We start from the raw sequence: 22,180 nt of genomic DNA, 5'->3' as shown, positions 1-22,180 counted from the left end.
GCTGCCCTTCGCACCAAATACCTCCATGAAAAAAATGAAAAAAGGCGCGCGCGTGAGCGCTTTCTTTTTTAATTTCCGTCGTCGTTATTTAATTGTCAGTGGTGCCAAGAGAAAGGCTACGCTACGCAGGTGCTCGGCCAAACACGCGCTTCTCTGCGCTCTGGCTGGTCGGTGCACTGCAACGGCAGAAAGCAGCACTTAGAACAGGAGTTTGCACAAACGGTTTTTCACCCCATCCCCTCTTTGCGTATGTTTCGAAAACATTTCCTGCCCGTGTACTGCGTGTAATAAAAAAAAAGAAATCATGCGTCATATCCACTGTTAGCTGTCTCTTTAGCCCCATGTACGCTATAGGAGGGGTGAAGTCATCTCCGTTCGCCGTCATTTCGCGTGACCTGACCAAATGAGCGAGAGGCAACGCTGCAATGTGAAAATGAAGACGACGCAAAGGAAAGTATACAACGGCGTAAACACAGACCCGCGAAGCATGCAAGCGCGAGTCCCGCGGCGGTTATGCCCTGCTTATATACGCATATAAGCCGGGGGGGGACGCGCGCTTGCTGGCCGACAATTATGCAGCGCGTCGCCGGCCGAGCCCGCAGCGCTGCGAGCGCGGCGTCGAGCGGCATTCCGGCGGCTGTGGCGGCGCTGTTTTTCTTCGTGCCGCCAGGCTCCCCCGGTCGGGAATGCACGCCGCTCTCGGGGCCGACGATAAATAAGCGCGGCGCACATATATATGCGCGGCAGGAGCGGAATCTCCCAAGATGGCGCCCGCCGCCCCGTCGACCTTGGGAGATTGCGTCTGAGCGCTGCTGACTGCGATAAGCTGGTTTGCCTAATTCTCATACATTTATGCGGCAGGCGTGCGCGCGGGCCCATCCGCGGCGACTGAGTCGCCTTGGCGACGCACCAATTCGCGCGCGCCCCGGCCTTGGCGGCCCCGAATCCTTCGGCGACGGCGCGCTGGCCCCGATCCCAGAGGCCTCCATTCCAGCGGGTTCGACGGCAGTGCCTCCCTCGAAGGAGCCGGCCGCGCACTTCGCATGGCCCAAGGGCGGCGACCGAGAGAGTTTTACCAGAAGCACTTACTACACGACCGGCGAGATCTACATCAACTTCGTTGATAAGCTTCAATGCCTGAGTCATTCGCACTACACGATGTTGCATTCCCCACACACAGGCTGGTTTCGCGTTCGCGGGATGGCTTGTTCACAAGTCCTTGTGAGGAGGTCCCTGTTCAGTACGGCACTTTCCCTCTCTCTCTCTCTCTCTCACACACACACACACACACACACACACACACACACACACACACACACACACACACACACACACACACACACACACATATATATATATATATATATATATATATATATATATGAAAGAAGCCAACAGCCACAGAAACCAAGGGGCACAGGGGATTTTTTTATTATTATTGATTTATTTATTTTGTGGTGTTGATCAATTTAGAATATTACTGAATATGTTATCGCTTAAATCTAATTGATTAGAAAAGCAGAAGAAAAAACAACCACTGCCGCCGATGGGATCCGAACCCACGACCTCCGAATAACGCGTCCGGTGCTCTACCTCTGAGCTACGGCGACGGCTGTCAAATCTGCTTTCGGGGGTATTTATGTTTACAAGTAACCTAACCTTGAGAGTGTTCATCAGCGCCACCCACGTTCATAAGCGGCGGACGTAGAACGTCCTGAGTTACCGCAGGTGTGACGTAGAACGTCATCGAACGGAGAGGGTGGAAGCTGCGTGAAAACCCTCTTATGCTTCCTATGGCATCAAGGCTGCCAGAACCGAGGCCCTCGCTAAGCAATTAAGTAAACAAGGGAAGGGGAATGAGGGGCTCGTTATAAACATGAAAGAAGCCAACAGCCACAGAAACCAAGGGGCACAGGGGATTTTTTTTATTATTGATTTATTTATTTTGTGGTGTTGATCAATTTAGAATATTACTGAATATGTTATCGCTTAAATCTAATTGATTAGAAAAGCAGAAGAAAAACAACCACTGCCGCCGATGGGATCCGAACCCATCGGCGGAGGTCGTGGGTTCGGATCCCATCGGCGGCAGTGGTTCTTTTTTCTTCTGCTTTTTTTTCTTCTGCTTTTCTAATCAATTAGATTTAAGCGATAACATATTCAGTAATATTCTAAATTGATCAACACCACAAAATAAATAAATCAATAATAAAAAAAATCCCCTGTGCCCCTTGGTTTCTGTGGCTGTTGGCTTCTTTCATGTTTATAACGAGCCCCTCATTCACCTTCCCTTGTTTATATCTATATATATATATATATATATATATATATATATATATATATATATATATATATATATATATATATATATATATATATATATATATATATTGTTTTTTCTTCTGCTTTTCTTATCAATTAGCTTTAAGCAATAACATATTCAGTATTATTCTAAATTGATCAACACCACAAAATAAATAAAAAATAAATATAAAAAATCCCCTGTGTCCGTTGGTTTCTGTGGCTGTTGGCTTCTCTCATATATATGTGTGTGTGTGTGTACGGTTGTGTATGGGGTTTAACGTCCCAAAGCAACTGAGGCTATGAGAGACGCCATAGTGAAGGTCCTCTGGAAATTTCGACCACCAGAGGTTCTTTAACGTGCACTGACATCGCACAGTGCACGGACCTCTAGAATTTCGCCTCCATCGAAATTCTACCGCCGCGGTCGGGATCAAGTCCGCGTCTTTCGGGTCAGCAGCCGAGTACCATAACCACTCAGCCACCGCGGCGGCATATATATATATATATATATATATAGAGAGAGAGAGAGAGAGAGAGAGAGGTGACGGGAAAAATGTATGGATAAAGGAAGCTTTCAGAAGAAGGTGTAGTGCGCTTCAGAAGGTGACTCACAAGCGAAACAGTAGTAGTAAGTGGTTTTAATGACATGATAAATAGAAGGAAAAAGATTTTTGCTTGCCCCGGCGTCTGCTATCGCTGCTGGAAGCACCTGAATTGGGGCAGCGGAAATAAAGGATAGCAGGCAGTGCGTAGAAGTGAAATGAAAGAAGTGAGGGGATAGTAGGAAGGACATGGGGAGAGAGATACAGAAACAGAAGAAGCGTTCTTGCTGGTGTTGAGAAGCCTTAATTCGTTCAAGGGCGACGAAAAATTTTCTTCTGCGTCCTCCAAAGAATGTCGACCATGGTACGGGCAGTGAAAGAGTGAGTACACGACGGAGGGAAATTCTGCAGCCAACCAGGCTAATTCAACACCGCAATGTTTTCCAAGTCCGTACACTAAGAAGGTACTTTTGCTTTGGAAGTAAAAAAAAAAGATATAGGCCCAGTACAATTTAGACTCGTTCATCTGCAGCTTCTACGTATACTAGCTAGGCTTAGCAACAAATATACAATACGTAACACGTTTAAATCTGCATGCTTACCATGGTTCCTAAAGATATCAATAATTACGTCCAGCTGCCTTTCTTTCATTGTATAGAACAGCGCGGGACCATAGAAAGAAAGACCCAAGACAAACGCTGGCTTGCAACTAAATGCTTTATTTGGCAAAACCTTCGTATATAAAAGAACACTGAAAGGCATGAAAAGTGATGATACAGATAAACCATAAAAACACACAAAAAATGCCCAGGGAAGCGCGTGACCCTCAAGCATTCTCAAGGAAAGCAGTCGCATTATCACTTACAAAAAACGATGTTTTGCTGAAGCACTTGTGCGCTATGGAAAGCCTCTACATCCATGGAAGGTGGCCATGCACCACAGCAGGAGCTGAGACGTAACTGACCCCACGCAGCGGCGCTCCAAGCACTGCGCAGCAGTAGCGGACCACTCTGTGCACCAAAAAATGGAAATATAAAATCATTTTAAAGGTCCGGGGAGGTGCGGCAGGGTTGCGAGACGGAGGAGGCATTCAAGGATATACACACCAAACGAGCGGTGGTTACAATGTCGTCAAGAATATTCGCAAATTTCGTGGTCACGGTAAATGGTTCCAGGCGGAGGAGTTCGTTTGCCATGATGCTTTATGAGTTGAACAACAACACTGATCCTTCAGTCTCCCTACCCTGTGCACGTTCTTCCAGTCTTCAGGGCATTGGCCAAAGTCAGGAAAGGCTTCAACACTCTACGTGACTCAAAACGGTTAATATGTTGCTGATATGCGCTTTCATGTCCTGCCTACCTGCCCTCCCTTGGAGCAATAACGCCAGCAGCTTTCACAGCACACATTTCTTTCCTCGCCTTAAATGAATAACACGAATGTGTTCTTAAAATAACAGCGGAAGCGAATGTATACAGTACGTTACAACTTTAAAATAGCAGTTGCTAACATTGGGCCACGGTCCGCGGCGTCCTGTATTATTCCGCTGACCACTCACCATAGTACAGGAAATAAGGTTTGTTATGTTCGATTATACACGATGTATCACCTACTCCCCCAAATTTTTAAAAGTAGGCTTTTTGAGTTAGAAGAGCACTCTTTCCGACATAGCACTGTCAGTGGTGTAGTACATCAGAATGTCGCTAAGACGTGCTAACTAGCATGATGTTTAACTAATATTTCATATTTAACTTTTTAACTATTACTGTTAGGCTCCTTAATTATTGAGAGGCGTGTAGCCCACCGCAAGTAATACCCATAGCAGTTTTAAAATTTCGAAAACGCGATTACCCTCAGCGCTGAGGCCCAACAAATTTTGGCTACATCGCACCAAAATACCTGTGCTTTCAAGGTGCTTGCAGGCAAAGCAACCTCTCCAATGCACGTAACTAGCGCCGACAGTAACCGCATTTTCAAAATTCAATCAACTGATTCTTGAGCTTATAATTTCATCTCGTGGTTAACTTTTTTTTTAGGTGACAAGAAAAACTTGACGCACTACTTCTTTTGACCTGGAGGGATTGTGTGTGGTGGTTCGGAATGTGAGCGGAGCTCCACTGCACAGCCCAGTTGTATTAGAGTCTAGTTCGATGTTTGATGCAGCACTGTTCTTGCCTTCAGAGTCAGCATGGATGGGAGGTTCCAGGCATTCAATACGACTGAGTAAACAGGACGCATCCGCTTCTACATTCATGATGCATGTTGTTCGTTGTACATATGAATACGAAAACGGTTCAAGACCTCACAGCCGCTAAAAGATGGTTCTGTTTATTGGGGTTTAACGTCTCAAAGCGACTCAGGCTATGAGGGACGCCATAGTGAAGGGCTCCGGAATTTTTCGACCACCTGGGGTTCTTTAACGTGCACTGACATCGCACAGTATACACGGGCCTCTGGAATTTCGCCTCCATCGAAATTCGACCGCCGCGGCCGGGCCGCAAAAAAAGACACGCCGTTGGAGCTGCGGTGATCTATTGGAGCCCAAGTGCAAATTCGTGGGCAAGCGCAGGAATTTAAGCAGTTCGAAATCATGAGCACACGTGACGCGAAAAAAAAAAGAGAAAAGATTCAGCGGCCTCACAGTACAGGTAATTTATGGCTATTGTAATCGATTTTTTAAATGTTACGCCCTAAACAAGGCCTTGGGTGATACCGTATAAATTTACGAAGGGCACTTACGACTTACGTGTTCTGAATGAGAAATTGTTGTTTTTATTTTAGTTTTATTTCATGTTTATGATTTTTTTTTGTTTTGCTCTTCCTTTCTGATGACACACCTACTCATTAGCATACAGCCGTAAGGCAACGCATATACTAGGTTCACCTTTGTTCGTCCAGAAGCAACGCGGTTTTGTGGCCCCTGGGTTGCGTGCTCGCGTCGCAATATGAAAGACCTGCGTTCAATTCCCCGCACCATCGGAGGAAATTCTACTTTCCCCTGATACCAGGGTGAAGCCATCTGGGATTTTCTCGACCACTACTGCGGTCAACGAGGCCGCGGGTTTCCATCCCGATGAGCCATACAGCGCTATCGCATTAATATGTTTGGTCAATTGAGCAATCACAAACAACCGCGCTATGTCCACGTCCCAACATTGTCTCACGCCATGAATGTGGCGCGGAATAACAAATAGCGCAGCTCTCTTTATCCCACTCCAGGACGAGTGTCGTAGTATTGGGTGTCGGATTGTATGGTTCGCGTAAAAAGTGCCATAAGGTTTGTCTCCGAACCTGGCGTAGTAAAAACTGCGTGGTGGTCGTACGTGACGCCTCGAGAATTTGGAGAGCTAGCAGCTGTCCTCTATAACTGGCCGTGTGGCCCTTCGTATAGCAGGAGCGCAACTAAAAGTCCCGGCCAACAGACAGAGCGGCCTACACGCTTATGACGTAAAGTGCACACCGATGGCGCGCGCATCCCGTTTCTCGCCAGGTCAGCACCTCAATGAAGTCGCGAAGTGTTTCAACTGCATTCGCAGTGCGTGTCCTGGCTGATTCGGTGAGAAAAAAAGCTGGGAAGGAAGACCAACCTTATTATCAAAATCCATTGAGTGCACGCATTCAAATTCTGCTTCGCGCTGCGTGTATGCTTGTTTGATGGCGCCACCATGCGGTTACCTTCTGCAGACAAAGCGGGGTCGAGGAAGCGCACGTCTGATAAAAGATACAATATACAACGATAAACATGCATAACAGCGGCCATCACTGCTGTAAACTGCGAGGGCGCTTATCCTTACAACCATTAATAATTCTTCGCTTAAACAAATAACCTTGGCGACACACTCCCGCCCGTTCGCTGTCTTTTCCCCGCGATGACTTCATCGTCGTCTTCTTGGCTTCGTGGCATTCCCGAGAGCGGCGCGCACATACCAGCTGCTACGAATTGCAAATGCTGGAAATGTAACTCCGACGCGGCTAAATCATGCAGCTTGCATGACCGAGCAGCGACCAAGGTGTATGAACCTCGCCGACGGCTTTCCGCGTGCTGACTCCGCGCGGAGAAGCGAAAGCTGCGCAACACCTTCCTTCCTTCCTTGGCAGCTCTGCGCCGGCCGTCAGAAAACGCAAATAAGCACCCAACAAATGTATACATATTACAGAGTTCGCAGATGCCGCCGTGGTTATAAGTTAAGCCTTTCATCGCGTACAGGTCTAGTTCAATCTCCCCCTCGTCTTTATGATGAAGGCAGTTCAGCCCTCTGTGCGTGTAAACCCTCGTCGCCTAATTCCATTGAAAGTCTCCGTTTATCTGTGGCTGTGCTTGGTATAGTGCGCGGCAGCGATTTTCTCGGTGGTTGGAAATGTTACATTGTGCTGTGATGCGCTTTGACGCGCGTCATATTTTCCATTGATCGTCCAGTATGCTGCTTAGCATAGAGAGCATACAATGCCATACCTGGCGACGCGGGCCGAGGCGCTTTGAGTTATGCAATTTTTGACGTGTCGCTATGATGGACGCCTCAAGGGTGCAAAGCCTGAGAAGTGGTTAAATCCGCCATCGTTGCGCCATGGCGCTAAGATCTCGTATATATTTCAAATATTAATTGTTGCAGCGCCAACACGCATGCTCTACGTACTTAAAGGAAAGAACACTGCAGCTTCGCGATTTTCATGTTCAAATTTCTTATCACGTGACCATGCAGACTTCTGCATGTTATTGACGCCTAAGGCTAGTGGTCCTTTGCTTTCGGGTTTCGCCGCTGCGTCAGAGCATTTCTGAATTACCAACCATCACTGGACATGTTTTAGACGTTACGGGCACAGACTATACTGTGGTCCCATTAACTTCCAGCTTGTCATCTTCTGTATCGTCCGGTTTATGGCGCTTGCCAAGCGTTCAGCAAATAAGGATAAAATTTCTCTGCCGCATCATGCAGTTCGACGGTCACTCACTTCGAATCTCAGTACAGAGCCCCTGTTGGTCGCCATGAAGAAGCACTTTTTAATGGGCGCGTGAAGCAAATATTCGAGCGAAAATAACTGCTCCTAACTGGAGCCAGATTTATCCCTCTTCTTGCATACATACCGGTCGAATACATAGCGACGAAGAAGTCAACGTATCTTCACCGTACCATCATAGATGTAGTTTGATGATGCGGTGGTACGATGTACCATCAGCGTCTAACGAAACACGAGTACAAAAATACACACACACAAAAATATTAGCTGATGGGGAGGAAGCACAGGCCCAGTTAATCAACGCCTCCAGAGAGCTGTTATCGCCCCATCGAAGTGTGTTATGAACTGTGCTGATCTCTTTCGTTTTGCTGTTCACGTTCATCGATGCAGTTGACGATCATTTATACGTATACAACCAACGTTTACCGTCGCTCGGTCGCATCCTCAAACAGTATATGTCGTGTTCGGGCGCCTGTTTCGTCAGGGTGATCTCAGCGAAATCTGTGCCTATACTTAGTTCATCTGGATGCCAACACTAAAGCTTCTCTGCTAGCTGAGTCAACGCAATTAGTGGCCTTAATTCGCTGGGATCCGCTGTGCAGGACTGCCCTTTGTACACACACAAGTAAGTCGACGATCGTCTCTTCTCAAAATGCATCTTTCTTCTTGAGGTGGTCTGCTGTTTTGCTACCAGGGAAAAAGCTATAGATGCGACTCGGTTTGCGGTCACGCCACGGCAGATAACTGTGGCCAAACAGCGCTCAGTGAAGCGAGACATTTAAGCGCACGGTGGTGGAGGGCGAGCGTCTCTTGGCGAAAAGTAAACCCTGCGCCTCCGTTTTAGCCAGCAGGCAGCAAGAAGTGCCGGATCTAATTTGGCGCGAGTGCATCGCTCGCACGTGTCCCAGCTGCGTACACACCCGACTGCAGCGCAGATTGGAGAGCCGCTTGTCGTCGAAGAGTGCGTCCCGGCGTGGGCATGCTCACAGCTGCGAGAGTGCGCCGTGGTGGACAGCACCGGGAAGGGAGTACTTTGTCCGCAAGAAAAGGCGGGGTGTGCGCGGGCGGGCTCTCTTAATGAAACTCGATTAATGAGCGGCCCAGTCTCGAGCCGTGAGACAGGGAGGGCCTCATCTGGCGCTCCTGTTGCCCAAAGCCCGGCAGCTCCGTGGCGCGCAGGTATATAACCCCGCGCATTCACAGTGCGCGATGACTCGCTCATCGGAACGTGGAAAGAAAGAACAAAGCGGACAAACTAATCCCGCAGAGCGGGACCGATAGTGAATGTGGGGGATCTGGGCGAGGAGCGACCCTGTAGCAGCAGCAGCAGGGGACAAAAAGAAAGCGCGGAGATGCGTCAGAGAAGGCGGGATGAGAAGAAGGACGGCCGTTATTAGCGCTCCTAAATGAGCGTGCCATTAATCATGGCGCCAGAGTTTGCATCAGCACTCGCCAGGTGCGCTTTTGTTGCTACCAGCTAGGGCGCACGCGCGCCGTTTTTCGCGCCGCGAGCGGAAACAGCAGCAGCGGCGGCAAGGCCATCGCTGGAGTGCGCGGAAACAAAAGAGGACGAAAGAGGGAAGAGAAGAAAAAAGGGGGGGAAGGGAGCCCGCGGGAAAGCCTAAAAAGAGAGTGACGTATCGATGAAACGTGACCGCACCAAGATTGCTCGGCGCAACGGTGTCCGAGCACACGAGTGGTGTCGGTGTGTTTTAATGCGCCCAGCGTGGCTAGTTTTTATTTCTGCAGCTATTGTTTCGCCGCGATGAAGAAGAGCGGGACACCGAGGCCTGTGTGCAGCGGCGCACGGTGGAAGAGGGGTGCTGCAGCAGCGCACAGCCGCGACGTGTTGCGTTGGTCAGCGTCGGCGGCCGCTGAAAGGAAGCCACGAGGGGGAAAATCAAAATGCTTTCCCACCCTTTCACGCCGGTCGCCGCGACGTGGGGGTGGCTGGCGCTCCAGCCGAGCGCGCCAAAGGGAAAGAAAAAAAAATGGACGCTGAGAGAGAGGAGGCAGCAGAGCACCGCCCCCGGACCGAAACTTAGGCCAATGGCCGTGCTCGACGGGGGTGGAGTTGGGGCTATATCCTACGTTTTGTTCCTGCTGTTTATTGCCCGCGAGGTACACCCCCTTTCTCGCGGCACCTTTTTTTTTTTCTTTCGTTGTTGTTGTCGTTGCCGGCAGTGGTGACGGTGGTACGAATGGTTTTGTCTTTTCTGCTTCCCTTCCGGAGGCCCTGTCCGCGTGCGCGCCGAGTGTCGTTGCTGTCTCGGCGCGTTTTTTGGCCACGCTCCGAGTCGTGCCTCGCTTCGATTTGTTTTCGTGCGGCCCCCGGCGGAGAGAGAATGGCGCATGTGCCGGGGCGTCGTCTGCGCTGATGAAGTCGGCATCGATCGGGTCGGCACCGTTTCATGCAGCAACGATTTCGGAAAGAGCAGTTTCGCCGCGCTACGGCTGGGATGGCGGGGGATGCGCCTGACGGCCACGTGGATTTAGCGCCGGCCCTTGGCGCTCTTTGCGGCGGCCCCCTCCTCTCGCCGCCGCGCACGTGACGTCGTGCGGCTTCCCGGAGGGGACGCGCGGCGTCCGAAGGAGGATCAGCGCTGGCCGCTCGCTATTACCGCTAGTGCGCTCGTGACCTGCGACGCTCGATACGCGTGCGGATCGCCCTGCCGCAAACGAAGGACAAGGCAGGAAAATGAGGGTGAGAAGGGAGTAAGCTATGGCGGACGAGACTGGTTTTCTGCCCTGCTCGACCGGCCCCAGAAAGCGTGCCCCAAGCTGCACACAGTTCGTGCTGTGGCCCGCGTAGCTCGACAACGGTTGCACATGAGTTGCAGTCATTAACGATAAGGCCTTCGAGCGATGCACACGCCAATGTGCGAACGCTGTTGTAATATTTCGGTCGTTTAGCTGTTAATGGTCTGTTTCATAACCGATGTGTGGATTATTCCTTTTAATTCATACTTCCATTGGCAGTCGTCGGTACTATCGGACAGCAAATGACATTAAAAATGAAATTGCGGTCGTAGGCAGGTGCTGTACACCGTGTGCTAAGAAAATGAACACTGGCACGGCGCCGGTAACAAGGAGACCTGCAACACGGAGAATAAGAGTCCCCATTTTCATGGTATACTCGACATGGCACCCGGCAATCAGTAAAAGCCAAATACGTGTCCTTCGGCGAGTGTTCGAACAAAGGGAAGAACATGAAAGAAGGAAGCAGCGTCTGCACAATCTCGTAAACAAGTTGCTTTGTTTACGCCTGCTTGAAAGTAAAGGACAACGTCGCAAGACTTCTTCAAGTGCGACATGGTGCAACGTTTCTGTGCGCGTCAGGAGCGGTCAGCACGGATCGCGTTGCGCCATCAGTTGAACATCATGAATGTAAACCGGCCACGCGTCTCGAGTCAGATCACTATCACTAACATGCGCGGGCTGAGTGAATATTTTTTATGCTCTTTTTAAAGCCTCGCTATACATTTCTGTTCTGTCACTGACATTCTCAGTTGTGAAGCAGCGCATGATAAGCGGGACAGAAACGGGGAGAGTGAAATCTCAAAAGAAAAGCAAAGAAATCTCAGCGCTTCGTTTTTGTAGCCTTCCCGTATATCTCCGGTGCGCTTTACCAGCTATTCTTCGCTACAGCAAATATAAGATAATCTTCGTTACACATTGGTAAATAAGATACGTATTGCAGTCTCCAAGATGGCTGTCGTGTGCTTTGACAGTGTGCACCATGAAGTTACCGTGAACCAAATTATTTGCAACTGTGATCATTGGCATATAGAGCGCTTCATGTGTTGCGATTCGGCGACCTTAGTCGCCGCTGAGTGACGTCACACAAGCTTTCAACTCATGGATTAATGGGCATGCAGTGCTGTAGTCGACTGTCGCCAGTCACGGCGTTGTGTGTGCGGATTACTGAGACTCCAACAAAGCGCGACGCGCGAGCGCAGCGTCATTTTGCGGGCAGGCAACGGCGACACATTCGAAATTACGGGGTAAAGGGCGAAGGGGGCGCCTGCAAAGTTGAACCACGTCCACGCTTCGCCCGAATTAAGCGCTGGCGCCAAACGGCGCGTCAGCGAGCGTCCGCGACGTCCTTTTATGGCGCCTCATAAAACCAGCGTTAGCGCCGCTTTTGTTGAGTATAGGAAGCTTTAGGGCGCATACTGAACAGCGTTCACGCCATATATTTCTGCTAAAATGATGGGCTAATCATGTGTGAAGTAATCAACAAAACTAATTAATTAAAGAAAGCAGCTGCGAACTCCATTCTCGGAAAGAGAAAAAAGAAAAGGATGGTATGGTACATATGGTTCTCAAAACGACATGGACTATCAGGGACGCCGTAGTATATGGTCTCCGGAATAATTTGGGTACTTTAACGCGCTCTGACACCGCACAGTACACGGGCACCTTGCGTTTCGCCTCCATCGAAACGCGGCTGCAGCGGCCGGAATCGAACCCACGTCTTCGGGCTCAGTAGTCGAGCGCCCTAACCACTAAGCCACTGCGGCGGAGAAGAGAAGGAAAAAGGAATTTAGAAGGAAAAGGAGCACATAAGTATACCTCATCCTTCCTTATTTCAACCGATTTTTTGCTTCTTTATAGTACATAACGTAATTGAAAGTATAATAATAAATACCTAATACAATGATGGTCTACTGATAAAGGCGGTTCCTGAGAGAAAACATTATTATCTTCTACAGCGACACGCACAGAGTCGTGCATGTATATGCAGGCTACTTGACGGGCCTTTGCCTTCTCGAGGCATCTCGTCGCGTACATTCTCAGCAAGCTGAGTGGTCATTCCCGTGAAGCTCTCCGATATCGGTGGTGACGTCACTTATTTCTAGTACGCTAAAATTGCCTAACATTCTATAGCCTTCCCGTGCCACCTGCACGATTAGCGTAATGACTTGTGTCATTAGCAATCGCTGAATGCTGGATGAAGCATACGAGGATAACCGAAAACGCCCGCGTATTGACCCCTTATAATGCTGCCCACGTTTGCTTAATATCATACTTCCATTCTGTATTGCTACTAACCTTGACAATCACCTCCCTTTTCTTTTTCACCAGCCAGGAGCCGCGACAAGAAATACTTAAGGTCTGATGCCATTCTAAAGAAACCTTATGCTTTCACCCACAGGCCGCCAAGGCTTAGCGGACCTCACATATACCAGGTGTTCCAGCTGAATGTAACCAAGCTTTAAAAAACACGGGTTGTCCTAGCCGTCTGAAACCAAATGAGGGTTGTTTAGAGTCGCGTGACCTAGTCTGCAGTATTTTTTTCGTTATTCAAGGTTGACTAATTAGTTAAGCTTAATTAACTAACTTTTTAATTATTGACTTGAGGAACAAAGTATCAATGGAAAAGTTGTAGATCGCTTTGAGAAACAGCTTACTGTGCCACTTCAACGTCCCAAGACGGGCCGTAAATAATAAAATCCATTTTTTCTGAAGCCGTCTCCTCGATGAGACTTTGGGTGCACATTGGGGCAGAGAAGTGAGCGAGCAGCTGGTCACGTGACAACTTTCTTTTAAGGCCAATAAATGAAGCTACGTAAATCGTAACTTGACGGAAAGAGCACTACTAGCGGTTTTTCGAAGTGATCTAAAACTTTTGCATTGACACTTTCTTCCTGAAGTCAATAATTACAAAGTTAGCTAATTAAACTTAACTAATTAATTACCTTTGAGGAGCGAAAAAAATACTCAAGACTAGGCCACGCGACTATGAGCAACCATGAGTTGGTTTCACTGGAGTAGGACACTTGGCCTTTTTTAAAAGTTTGGTTACATTTAGCTGGGACACCCGGTATATCCGGACCAGGCACATATGGTCGTTCGTTCTTCGCCTATGCGGCCCATTCCTTCGCGTCCAGATCGCTCGCTCATAGCTCGTTTTCTTCAGCCTCTTTCAGGTGTTTAAGCAATCGCGATGTCCTGCGTGCAGATTGCTCCAAGTCAGGAGGCTTGTCGCCTTTCATCGATAACCGCCGGATGTGCACGATAACGGGTTTGAAATACATGCGTCAGAATGTACGCCGTTGTTTTACAGCGCTAGCTCTTGGTGGGAGGTCCGGCGCAACGTCGTCGTCGTTAGGGATAAGTGAGGACGCGTCCACGTACGCCAACGCGCACTGTACTCCTGGCGCCTGGCTCACGAGCGCGCTGCAGTCGCTCGGGACTGCGTCAGGGAAGTGTACGGGTCGCTTGAGGCAAAATCCTGGAGAACCTCGCGAACGTCACCGTGGGAACGCGAGCGCTATAGCGGCGACTGCGTGAAGATCCGGGGTTGCGCGCCCGTGGAGCAGAGCAAAAGTGTCAACGACGAGAGGATCCCGACTCGCGAGCTCGCGATGCAAACATAGACGACTGGGAAAGGATGCAGAAGAGCGCGGGCCCGCAGAGCCGAAGACGACGGACGCAAGTAGAGAGCGAACCGCGATGATGCCGATAGCATCAGCTCAACGCCAATGCACATGACTTTGCGTGTTTGGTCAGCGACAGACTCGCAAACAGGCTGCGAATTAAAGCGGTTGCTGTAAACTTAAACGCCTCATTCGTAAGTAAATTCGCATCTTTGATAGCTGGCAATATTTTTCAACGACAAACGGAGCTCGTGGTAACGCCACCGCTAAATTCGGCGGGAACAAGTTTGTCATGCAATTAGATTGTCCGGCACACGATGGGGTGTATGAGTCCGAAGTATTCCAGCCGTCTCCGATATGTAAGATCTAAAAGTGCTTTCTACGTCATACTAAGCTAAGCATTCAAAGAAATGCCGGAAGAAGGTATACGTGCCGCGCAGAAACTGAATTGAGGAGTGCAGCTCCCGGACGCTCCGCTCCTGCGCTCCACTGATGGCCGGCAACACGCATGCCGTGGCCACGCTCGCCAAGCTGCACTGGCGAGAGGCCGCAATCTCTCGCTCTTATGACGTTTCGCGGACTGCCTTCGTATAGCATGGGAAAAAACGACCAGGATAAAGTCATCCTCTCAGAAATTGCGTTATTCATGGTTCACTTTTCGAGCTCAAAGACTTTCTAATTGAAACTCCGCTCAAGTCTCCAGCGGTTCAAAACTTGATTAATTGCATTAAACTAACCGATCAGATTAGTATGAGCTGCAGAGTAGTCCTTGCTGTCAACGGCAACTGTCCTGATTCGGTTTCATTCGCCATCACGTGCCAGTTTTGTTTTTGTTGTTGTTGGCTCACGGTATTTATATCATGCACACAAAAGCGCACTGGGGCTCCGCTCGGGCTTTCGCATTTCTCAAATAAACGAGGAGTTTGGCGCTTATCTCTCGCCGCCGCCGTTCGCTTCGTTATGCAGGGCCGTAAAAAACGGTGGGGCCGTTCCCAACCGACAGCCCATGCGCGGCATTATGGCGGCGCAATGCAAACAAGCGCATTTCGAATGCAGTCCACGGGCTGGAAGGTTCGCCGGCAATGAACGCGGACAGAGAGAGAGAGAGAGAGAGAGAAAAGACAACGAAGAGAACGACCGAAACCTGATTTGGGACTGTATAGCATGTCTCACCTGGGCGCGCTTTTTATCTTCTCAAGTTCTCGAGGGAACAGAAGTGCATAAGTTGTGCGCTAACGGTGGTATAACAAAAAGACCGTCAACAAAGTAAAAACGCCGCATCGGCTTATTTAGCGCTGCATGCATTCGTTGTGTCGCAGCGGCGCCGGAAGGCCCTTGGCGGTTGCAATGTTCACGCGCTCTGTCCACAGAGAGTGGGGTCGCGCAAACATCGCAGATATAAAATGCAGTCTTAAGAAAGACTTTAAACTTTAAACTCCGTAAAAGACTTAGTCTAATATCGTCTTGTGACGATATTAGCCTCATGTTAAGCTCTGGTCGAGGTTAAACTGATCTGATCTGTTTCGCGCCGCAGAAGGAAGTTGCTGAAGACGACGACGCGCAATGCAGAGCACGATAGTGTGTTGCAGTTCAACACGAGGCTTGTTCGGCTGCGGCGATAGCCTATAGTCCCCGTAAACCAAAATCCAGGTAAAAAAAAAGAGCACGTAAAATGCCCCCCTCGCCGTGTACCAAGACAATTTTTTATAAGCGATATACATAGCGAGATATTGACCGTTAAAACATGGTTAGAAATGAAGGGCATTTAGTGTCCACGGTAAATTGCCGCCTTTGTGATGTTCCAGAAAAGATTGAGCATTGCTTCATCGATTGCAATGATGTAATAGTGTTTTGGGATATCTTGCAACGAATATTAAAAAAAAAAAGACTTCATTTGAAACTGCATTCTGTACGACACCTCACTGCACTGCCATTCGTAGATAAACATTTAGTCATGTTCTTTCTTGCTGGACTATACAACCTCTCGAAAACGCACATGATGGACCGGCATTGTGAATCTGGTGTTTCTTCAAAAGTCTACTTCAGCAGAATGTTTGTTTATCTAAAGGATTTGTATGCCGAGACTGAGTTTGAACCGCTGTGGCAGCCACGTACTCCTAGCGCTATGATTTCATTGCCCTTTTTCTATTGCATCGTTGTTAGGTGTGTCGTATTATGATGTAGCATTTGTTGTGATCTGTGTTGCGTCTTTTCAAGTGCTTGGTTTAGGTGTGTCGTATTATGCATTGTGTTGATTTGCGATTGTTTTCGTCGTGCTTTGTACATAGTTCATGTACATATAAAATTGCTTTACAGCCATAAATACCGTGTTAAAAAAAAAAAAAAAAGCGGCGATAGGCTACAGTGCTTTCGCAGCGGCCTGCGAAGGTGATCTGTTCGCGCCGCCGCGGGCTCAGTCGTGGATATTTATTTCATTGCCTTTTAACTTAATATGGCGTTGCTGTTGCTAGGCAACGGCCCAAGAAGGATCGAGACAAGATTCATGGTCGGTGTTGGTGAGCCTATGAGTGTTTTAGCACTAATGCTATCGAAAGTGGAATAATGGACAGCCGCCGTCGTACACCTCCTTTGCTATTCGTGAATTCGGACCTCACCTGCGGCATGTAGCTGTTTTTATGCGAAGCATATTGCTAGAGCTACCACTCACGCCGTCGCCGTGGGACCCCCACGTGACACCGTGACGTCACACCACGTGACATCGGATGAGAGCGCCGGCCTCCACCTCGCGCCGTCGCCGTGGGACCCCTAGCCGTCACGCCACGTGACACCGTGACGTCACACCACGTGACATCGGATGAGAGAGCCGGCCTCCACCTCGCGCCGTCGCCGTGGGACCCCTAGCCGTCGCACCCGCGCATTCCCGCGCATTTCGAACGCGCGTTCACACTCGGTGTAGGTGAAACGCTCGCTCCACCGGGCAGGCAGACGCGGCTTCCGTGGCAATCCAGGCGCTCACCCAACGCGCGTCTCGGGGTTAGTCGGCGTTCCGCTGTAGCCATGCCGTTGTCTTCCCCCACGACGAAGGCTTCTAGTGGTTGTATTAAAATGACCAAGTATTCAACCAAGGAAAGCCATGTATTACCAAGCCTAGACACTAATATGCTTCGCATTCCCCAGGCTTAGCCAAGCTGAGCGTCAGCAATTTTTTCTTTTACTTTCTGGTTGGTTTGGTTTATGGGGTTTAACGTCCCAAAGCGACTAAGGCTATGAGAGACGCCGTAGTGAAGGGCTCCGGAAATTTCGACCACCTGGGGTTCTTTAACGTGCACTGACATCGCACAGTACACGGGCCTCTACTCAATTATTCTTCAGGTTAAAAATGGTTATAGTACTGATTTCCAATTCATCAACCCCACAAATGAGAATAAAAAAAGAAGCATTCCCCAATGCTTTCTCGGTTTTAGTTGCCTTTCTTCAACAGCAGCATAATGTATGTAAGAGATCGCCCATCGCGAATATTATAAGTGTGAAAATAACACGAAGGTAAGAGTCACGAGTGAGGCCTCTGACAGGTGAGAGAGCCAAGCGAGCTTTTGCTGCACGAGTGCCGCAAAAACTTTTTGCGGCCTCCTGCGAGACACACGAGGAAAGGCGAACGCAGCCGCGCATGCAGGTTGCCCGCTGGAGGCCGCCGGGAGCTGCGTCGTGTGTCGGCGGCGGTTATTCCCGATCGGCGCTAATTAAACGCCTGTCGCCCAGGGTGATGCCCCTATTAATGGCGGCGCTGGGCCCGCGGCGGGCATAATCGAACGCCCGGGGCCCCCTTGGCAATTTGCCGCCAAGATTACTGGCGTCGCGCGGCCGGAATCCGGGTTTCTCGAGAGGCTCGACCGGAAACGGAGGACGCGCCTGCTCGACCCCTCTGGCCGCTTGCAGAGCCGCATGTTCTTACCGGCCCCGACGCGCAGCGCATATACCTTCGGGGGAGTGATTTGAATTCAACAGTTCACGCCGCGGTCTGGTGAAGCATCCACCTGGGCACACAACGGGCTGCATTTCTATGATATGGAGGGAACACGTACCGGAGAAGGATAAAACAGAAAGCGCACGGAGGAGAAGAAAGATATCAGAAGGGAAACAGGTGTGGTAGAGCGAGGGAGGGATCGGCTGTTTCGTTTTTGCGATGCCTGTGAACGAAGGTTGTCCTCTGCGTTGAACCCGCCGTGGCGGTTCAACCAATGAGGCGTTCTGCTGTGCAGCAGTATACGTCGCGTAGGCGAGATCCAGACGCTGCGCGGGCGTAGTTTGATGGAAGCGAAACGCAAAACCGCTCATAGACTGGGTTTTCGGTGCATATGCTTGATATATACCGCCGTCAGAGGAGTACTTTCGATTATTGATCGTGCCAAATAGCATCGAACTGAAATCCGGCTTTGCCACGGGGAAAACTTCGATCTCGATTCAGCCCGATCCTGCTCTACACCATAGCCGGTTCACGAAAGCGCGATCAAGCTTTTCGACCCGAATTGAAGAACTTCCACAGCTACCCTCATGCCCCCCCCCCCCCCCCAAAAAAAAAAAAAAACAACAACAACATTTAAATGAAAGCTAGTTAGGGGCCAAACTACTTAGTTGAGCATAATTTGAAAATTACACAGCAATATTTCTATTGTAAGGGCTAACTTTTCACTAAATTATAAGCCTACTTGTAACCTACAAATTATGCGACAACCGGTGCATGGTGCTTTAGCTCGCGCAAGGTTACGCATTGTGATTTAGCTCGCGCATGTAGCCATCTTCTCTCACAGCCTTTTAGGAAGATTGAAATCGGTGGTTAACAGAGACATTTATGTCCACACACACACACACACACACACACATGCACACACACACACACACACACACACACACACACACACACACACACACACACACACACACACACACACACACACACACACGCGCGCGCGCGCGCGCGCGCACGCACGCACACACACGCACACGCACGCACACACATACACACACACACACATACACACACAAGTGGCAAGTGTTTTTTCGGACTTTATCAAATTTATCCGAGTAAGATAAGCCTGAAACAATATTCATTGCCCCTGTATCACCGGCAGCTGCCGCCCGTGACTTGATGTTTGGCAGGCAACAGACAATGTCGTTGGCCGGCTCACAGCCCCGCCATTTATATCTCGCAGGGCAGTTCTGGGAAATAACAAATCATTCTTACATATATTCAAATAACAGCTCCAAAACCATACAAAACTCACCGGAAAGAAAGTAGCAGGCAGGCAGCGTCCGGTTTCCTTCCACTCCACTGACAATTTTTACGAAATCGAGGCCACGCTGCGGCGGCGCTGCGAACTAGTCCAGAGCGCTGAGTGTGCTGAACCCCGTCGTTTGCTCCGTTTCTTGAGTGGCTCGCTGGCAGAGTCGTTCGCACGTAACGTGGTACAAATAATTGACTGCTTGAAAATCAATTACATTATTTTGTAATTTATCGATTACTGTTTTTACACGGTAACGTTCCGACGGTAATTCAGTTACATTTTTTGTCATTTATTACCGATAATCAGTTACACTTTTTCCAGAAACAAGTAACCAACAGTACAGCTCTGACAACCCCAACCTGACGGCGAACATCGGTGCTAGGGGGAAATTTCCTTAGTGGCAGAGTAAGTACGAACCGGTTGCGGAGAAGCATCGCGCGTCATCCTGTCCCGATTACAAACGGGTCGCCGCCGTCTTCTACGGCAGTTATCGTCCCGAGAAATATCCCGTGACCACACTGTAAAAAGCCTCATCCTGTCAGATGACACTGCAACTTGCCTCCCACTACACCGAACTCGGAGGCTTCCACACAGAGCCCGGAAGCGGGGGCAGAGCTCAAGAAGGCGCGCAAAGCAAGGAATCTGTCGAAACCAGCACTACTGCTGGAACAGTTTGTATTATCAGAAGTAAAAGTACGTAGACCACGTGGGCTTCTGTAGCGGAAAAAATAACAGCGCAGCAAAGACGAGGACGAAAAGCGTACAAAAACACAGACTCGGCGCTATGTATGCGTCTTTTCATCCTCACCTTTCTTGAACTTTTATTTTTTCAGCATTTGCAACTAACTAGATCGAAAGTCGACACTCGGTGCCTTCAAGGTTTTGTTGTACGAGCGCCTGACAACAGAACCAAGAAATCAGGAGTACGGAATTGGTCGCCCACCAGATAGGCAAACAGGCAAATGTCTACCGACAGAGTGAACTCGTATCAAGTTGCAAGGAAGAAAAATTTCAATCTGCTTCCGCGATGAATATACTTTATTTATTTATTTATTTATTTATTTATTTATTTATTTATTTATTTATTTATTTATTTATTTATTTATTTATTTATTTATTTATTCAAATACCTCACGGGCTCCGACTGGAGTATTATGTGAGGGGCTCCGACTTGTAGTATCCATAGGTATGCGGAACGAACGTCAGTGGTGGTAATTCTAGAATACCTTTTAAAACTAATCGGCTATGCCGTGCATCCGTTCCGTGGAGATAAGTATGATTATTTGATTGTGCTTTTCCCCCCAGAAGCGCCGAGCAACATGCGGGGGGAAATCTTGTACCCAACCTGTGGCGATCGAACCCAGTACCCCCTGAATGCGAGGCGGATGCTTTGCCACTCAGCTACCACTCCGGCGCTCCATTACTTGACTCAGGTACCCACGGGGTTTTTTGTAATAGGTACAGTCTTGGTCAAAAGTCTTAAGGCCAAAGGCTTTTCGCTCCAGCCGCATAACAGAGCCATTACGGCACTATTGAAGACCGAATGACCTTGGAATGCTAGCAGAAGGTTTCTTCCCGCGGTAGAGAACCTTCCCTCTTGACTTGTGTTTTGAATGATCCGCTACATGGTTCATTCTAGGAACATTCATTTCGCTGCACCTGAACGCTATGGCCTTAGGACTTTTGACCAAGACTACAGGATACTCCACCAGAGTGGGGTACCCTGCAGCGTCAGTGGGGCATACAGTGGCACTTAAGCGAACTAAAAAAACAAGCAGAAAAATAAACCTGCCCAGCTAGCGCAGATCTTCACGAGCTCGACGGTCTGTTGTGGTGTAAGCTAAAGGAGATGCAAGCCCCAGCAGCCGGCATGGGTGCCATACTACGAGCCGGTGCGCAAGGTGTTCAGACGTTATAATACCGCCCTTGACTCCAGCGCGCATGCATTGTGACTGTGTTCAAAGTAGCTGGTGATCTCTCGCGAGGAAACGCGGGAAAATTAGTGACGACAGCTTGGAAAACCTCTCCCATTAAAAGTTATCAACGTGTAACAAAATATCAAGCAAGCCGCAATAGTTCGTTGCAGTTTGTGCTATCTCAATAACAGTTGGAAGGCAAATAAGGCAATAGTAATTGATTAGTTTTCTGTAACTCGTCAGCTACTTTTCTGGAGCTGTAACTGACCACTGTAATTATATACTTACAATCCAGGTGGAGTGATTGTAATTATTGTCGGTTACTTATTTTCTGTAACGTGTACACGACACAGCTCGACGGCGCATTTAGGCGTTGTTGTCGAAGTTTTGCTCTAAAATACAAATCCTAGGACCGCTGTTATATGGGTCACTGCGTGAGTTTTTTGGTGCCTGCAGTGCAGAGAGAGTATGGGAGCAGGAGGTTCCGACGCTGTAGTGGAACGCTTGCAGAACCATGAGAACAGAGTTGTGGTCAGGCGCCCAGTCATAATTTCTAAAAAGAGCATCTGCCTGGTCTAGAAGGGCATGTGTAAATATGAGGCAATGTTAACCTTTTAAGGCGCTTTGTAAATAATACTTCGCGAAACAGTGAGCATGGTAGCACGTCGTGCCGATATTTTAATGCAGATTTTGCCAGAAATAATGATACCCCCCCCCCCCCCCCCCCGTTTTTTTTTCGCAATTTCAAGAGTAATGTGCATCTTTGAAACAGAAATCCGTTCCGTAGTCCTTCGGATGCTTACTTGAAAAGTCCCGACATTTCGATGTTGCTGTTTTC

At 48.9% G+C, this 22,180-nt stretch overlaps 1 protein-coding gene across 1 annotated transcript in view; it reads right to left on the bottom strand.

The window, feature by feature from the left end:
* The window catches only part of LOC149351487 (uncharacterized), a 90,721-nt gene that overhangs the window by 25,111 nt on the left and 43,430 nt on the right, over positions 1–22,180 (bottom strand). Inside the window, exon 2 of the mRNA XM_089577037.1 lies at positions 3,712–3,856. Coding sequence (XP_089433163.1) covers positions 3,712–3,856 — 145 coding nt within the window. The remainder of the gene's footprint in view (positions 1–3,711; positions 3,857–22,180) is intronic.

This window comes from Amblyomma mixtum, chromosome 3 (genome assembly GCF_055824585.1).
Source record: "Amblyomma mixtum isolate Tamu chromosome 3, ASM5582458v1, whole genome shotgun sequence".
In the NCBI taxonomy this organism is placed as follows: domain Eukaryota; kingdom Metazoa; phylum Arthropoda; class Arachnida; order Ixodida; family Ixodidae; genus Amblyomma; species Amblyomma mixtum.
This window is presented reverse-complemented; position numbering and strand designations above follow the sequence as displayed.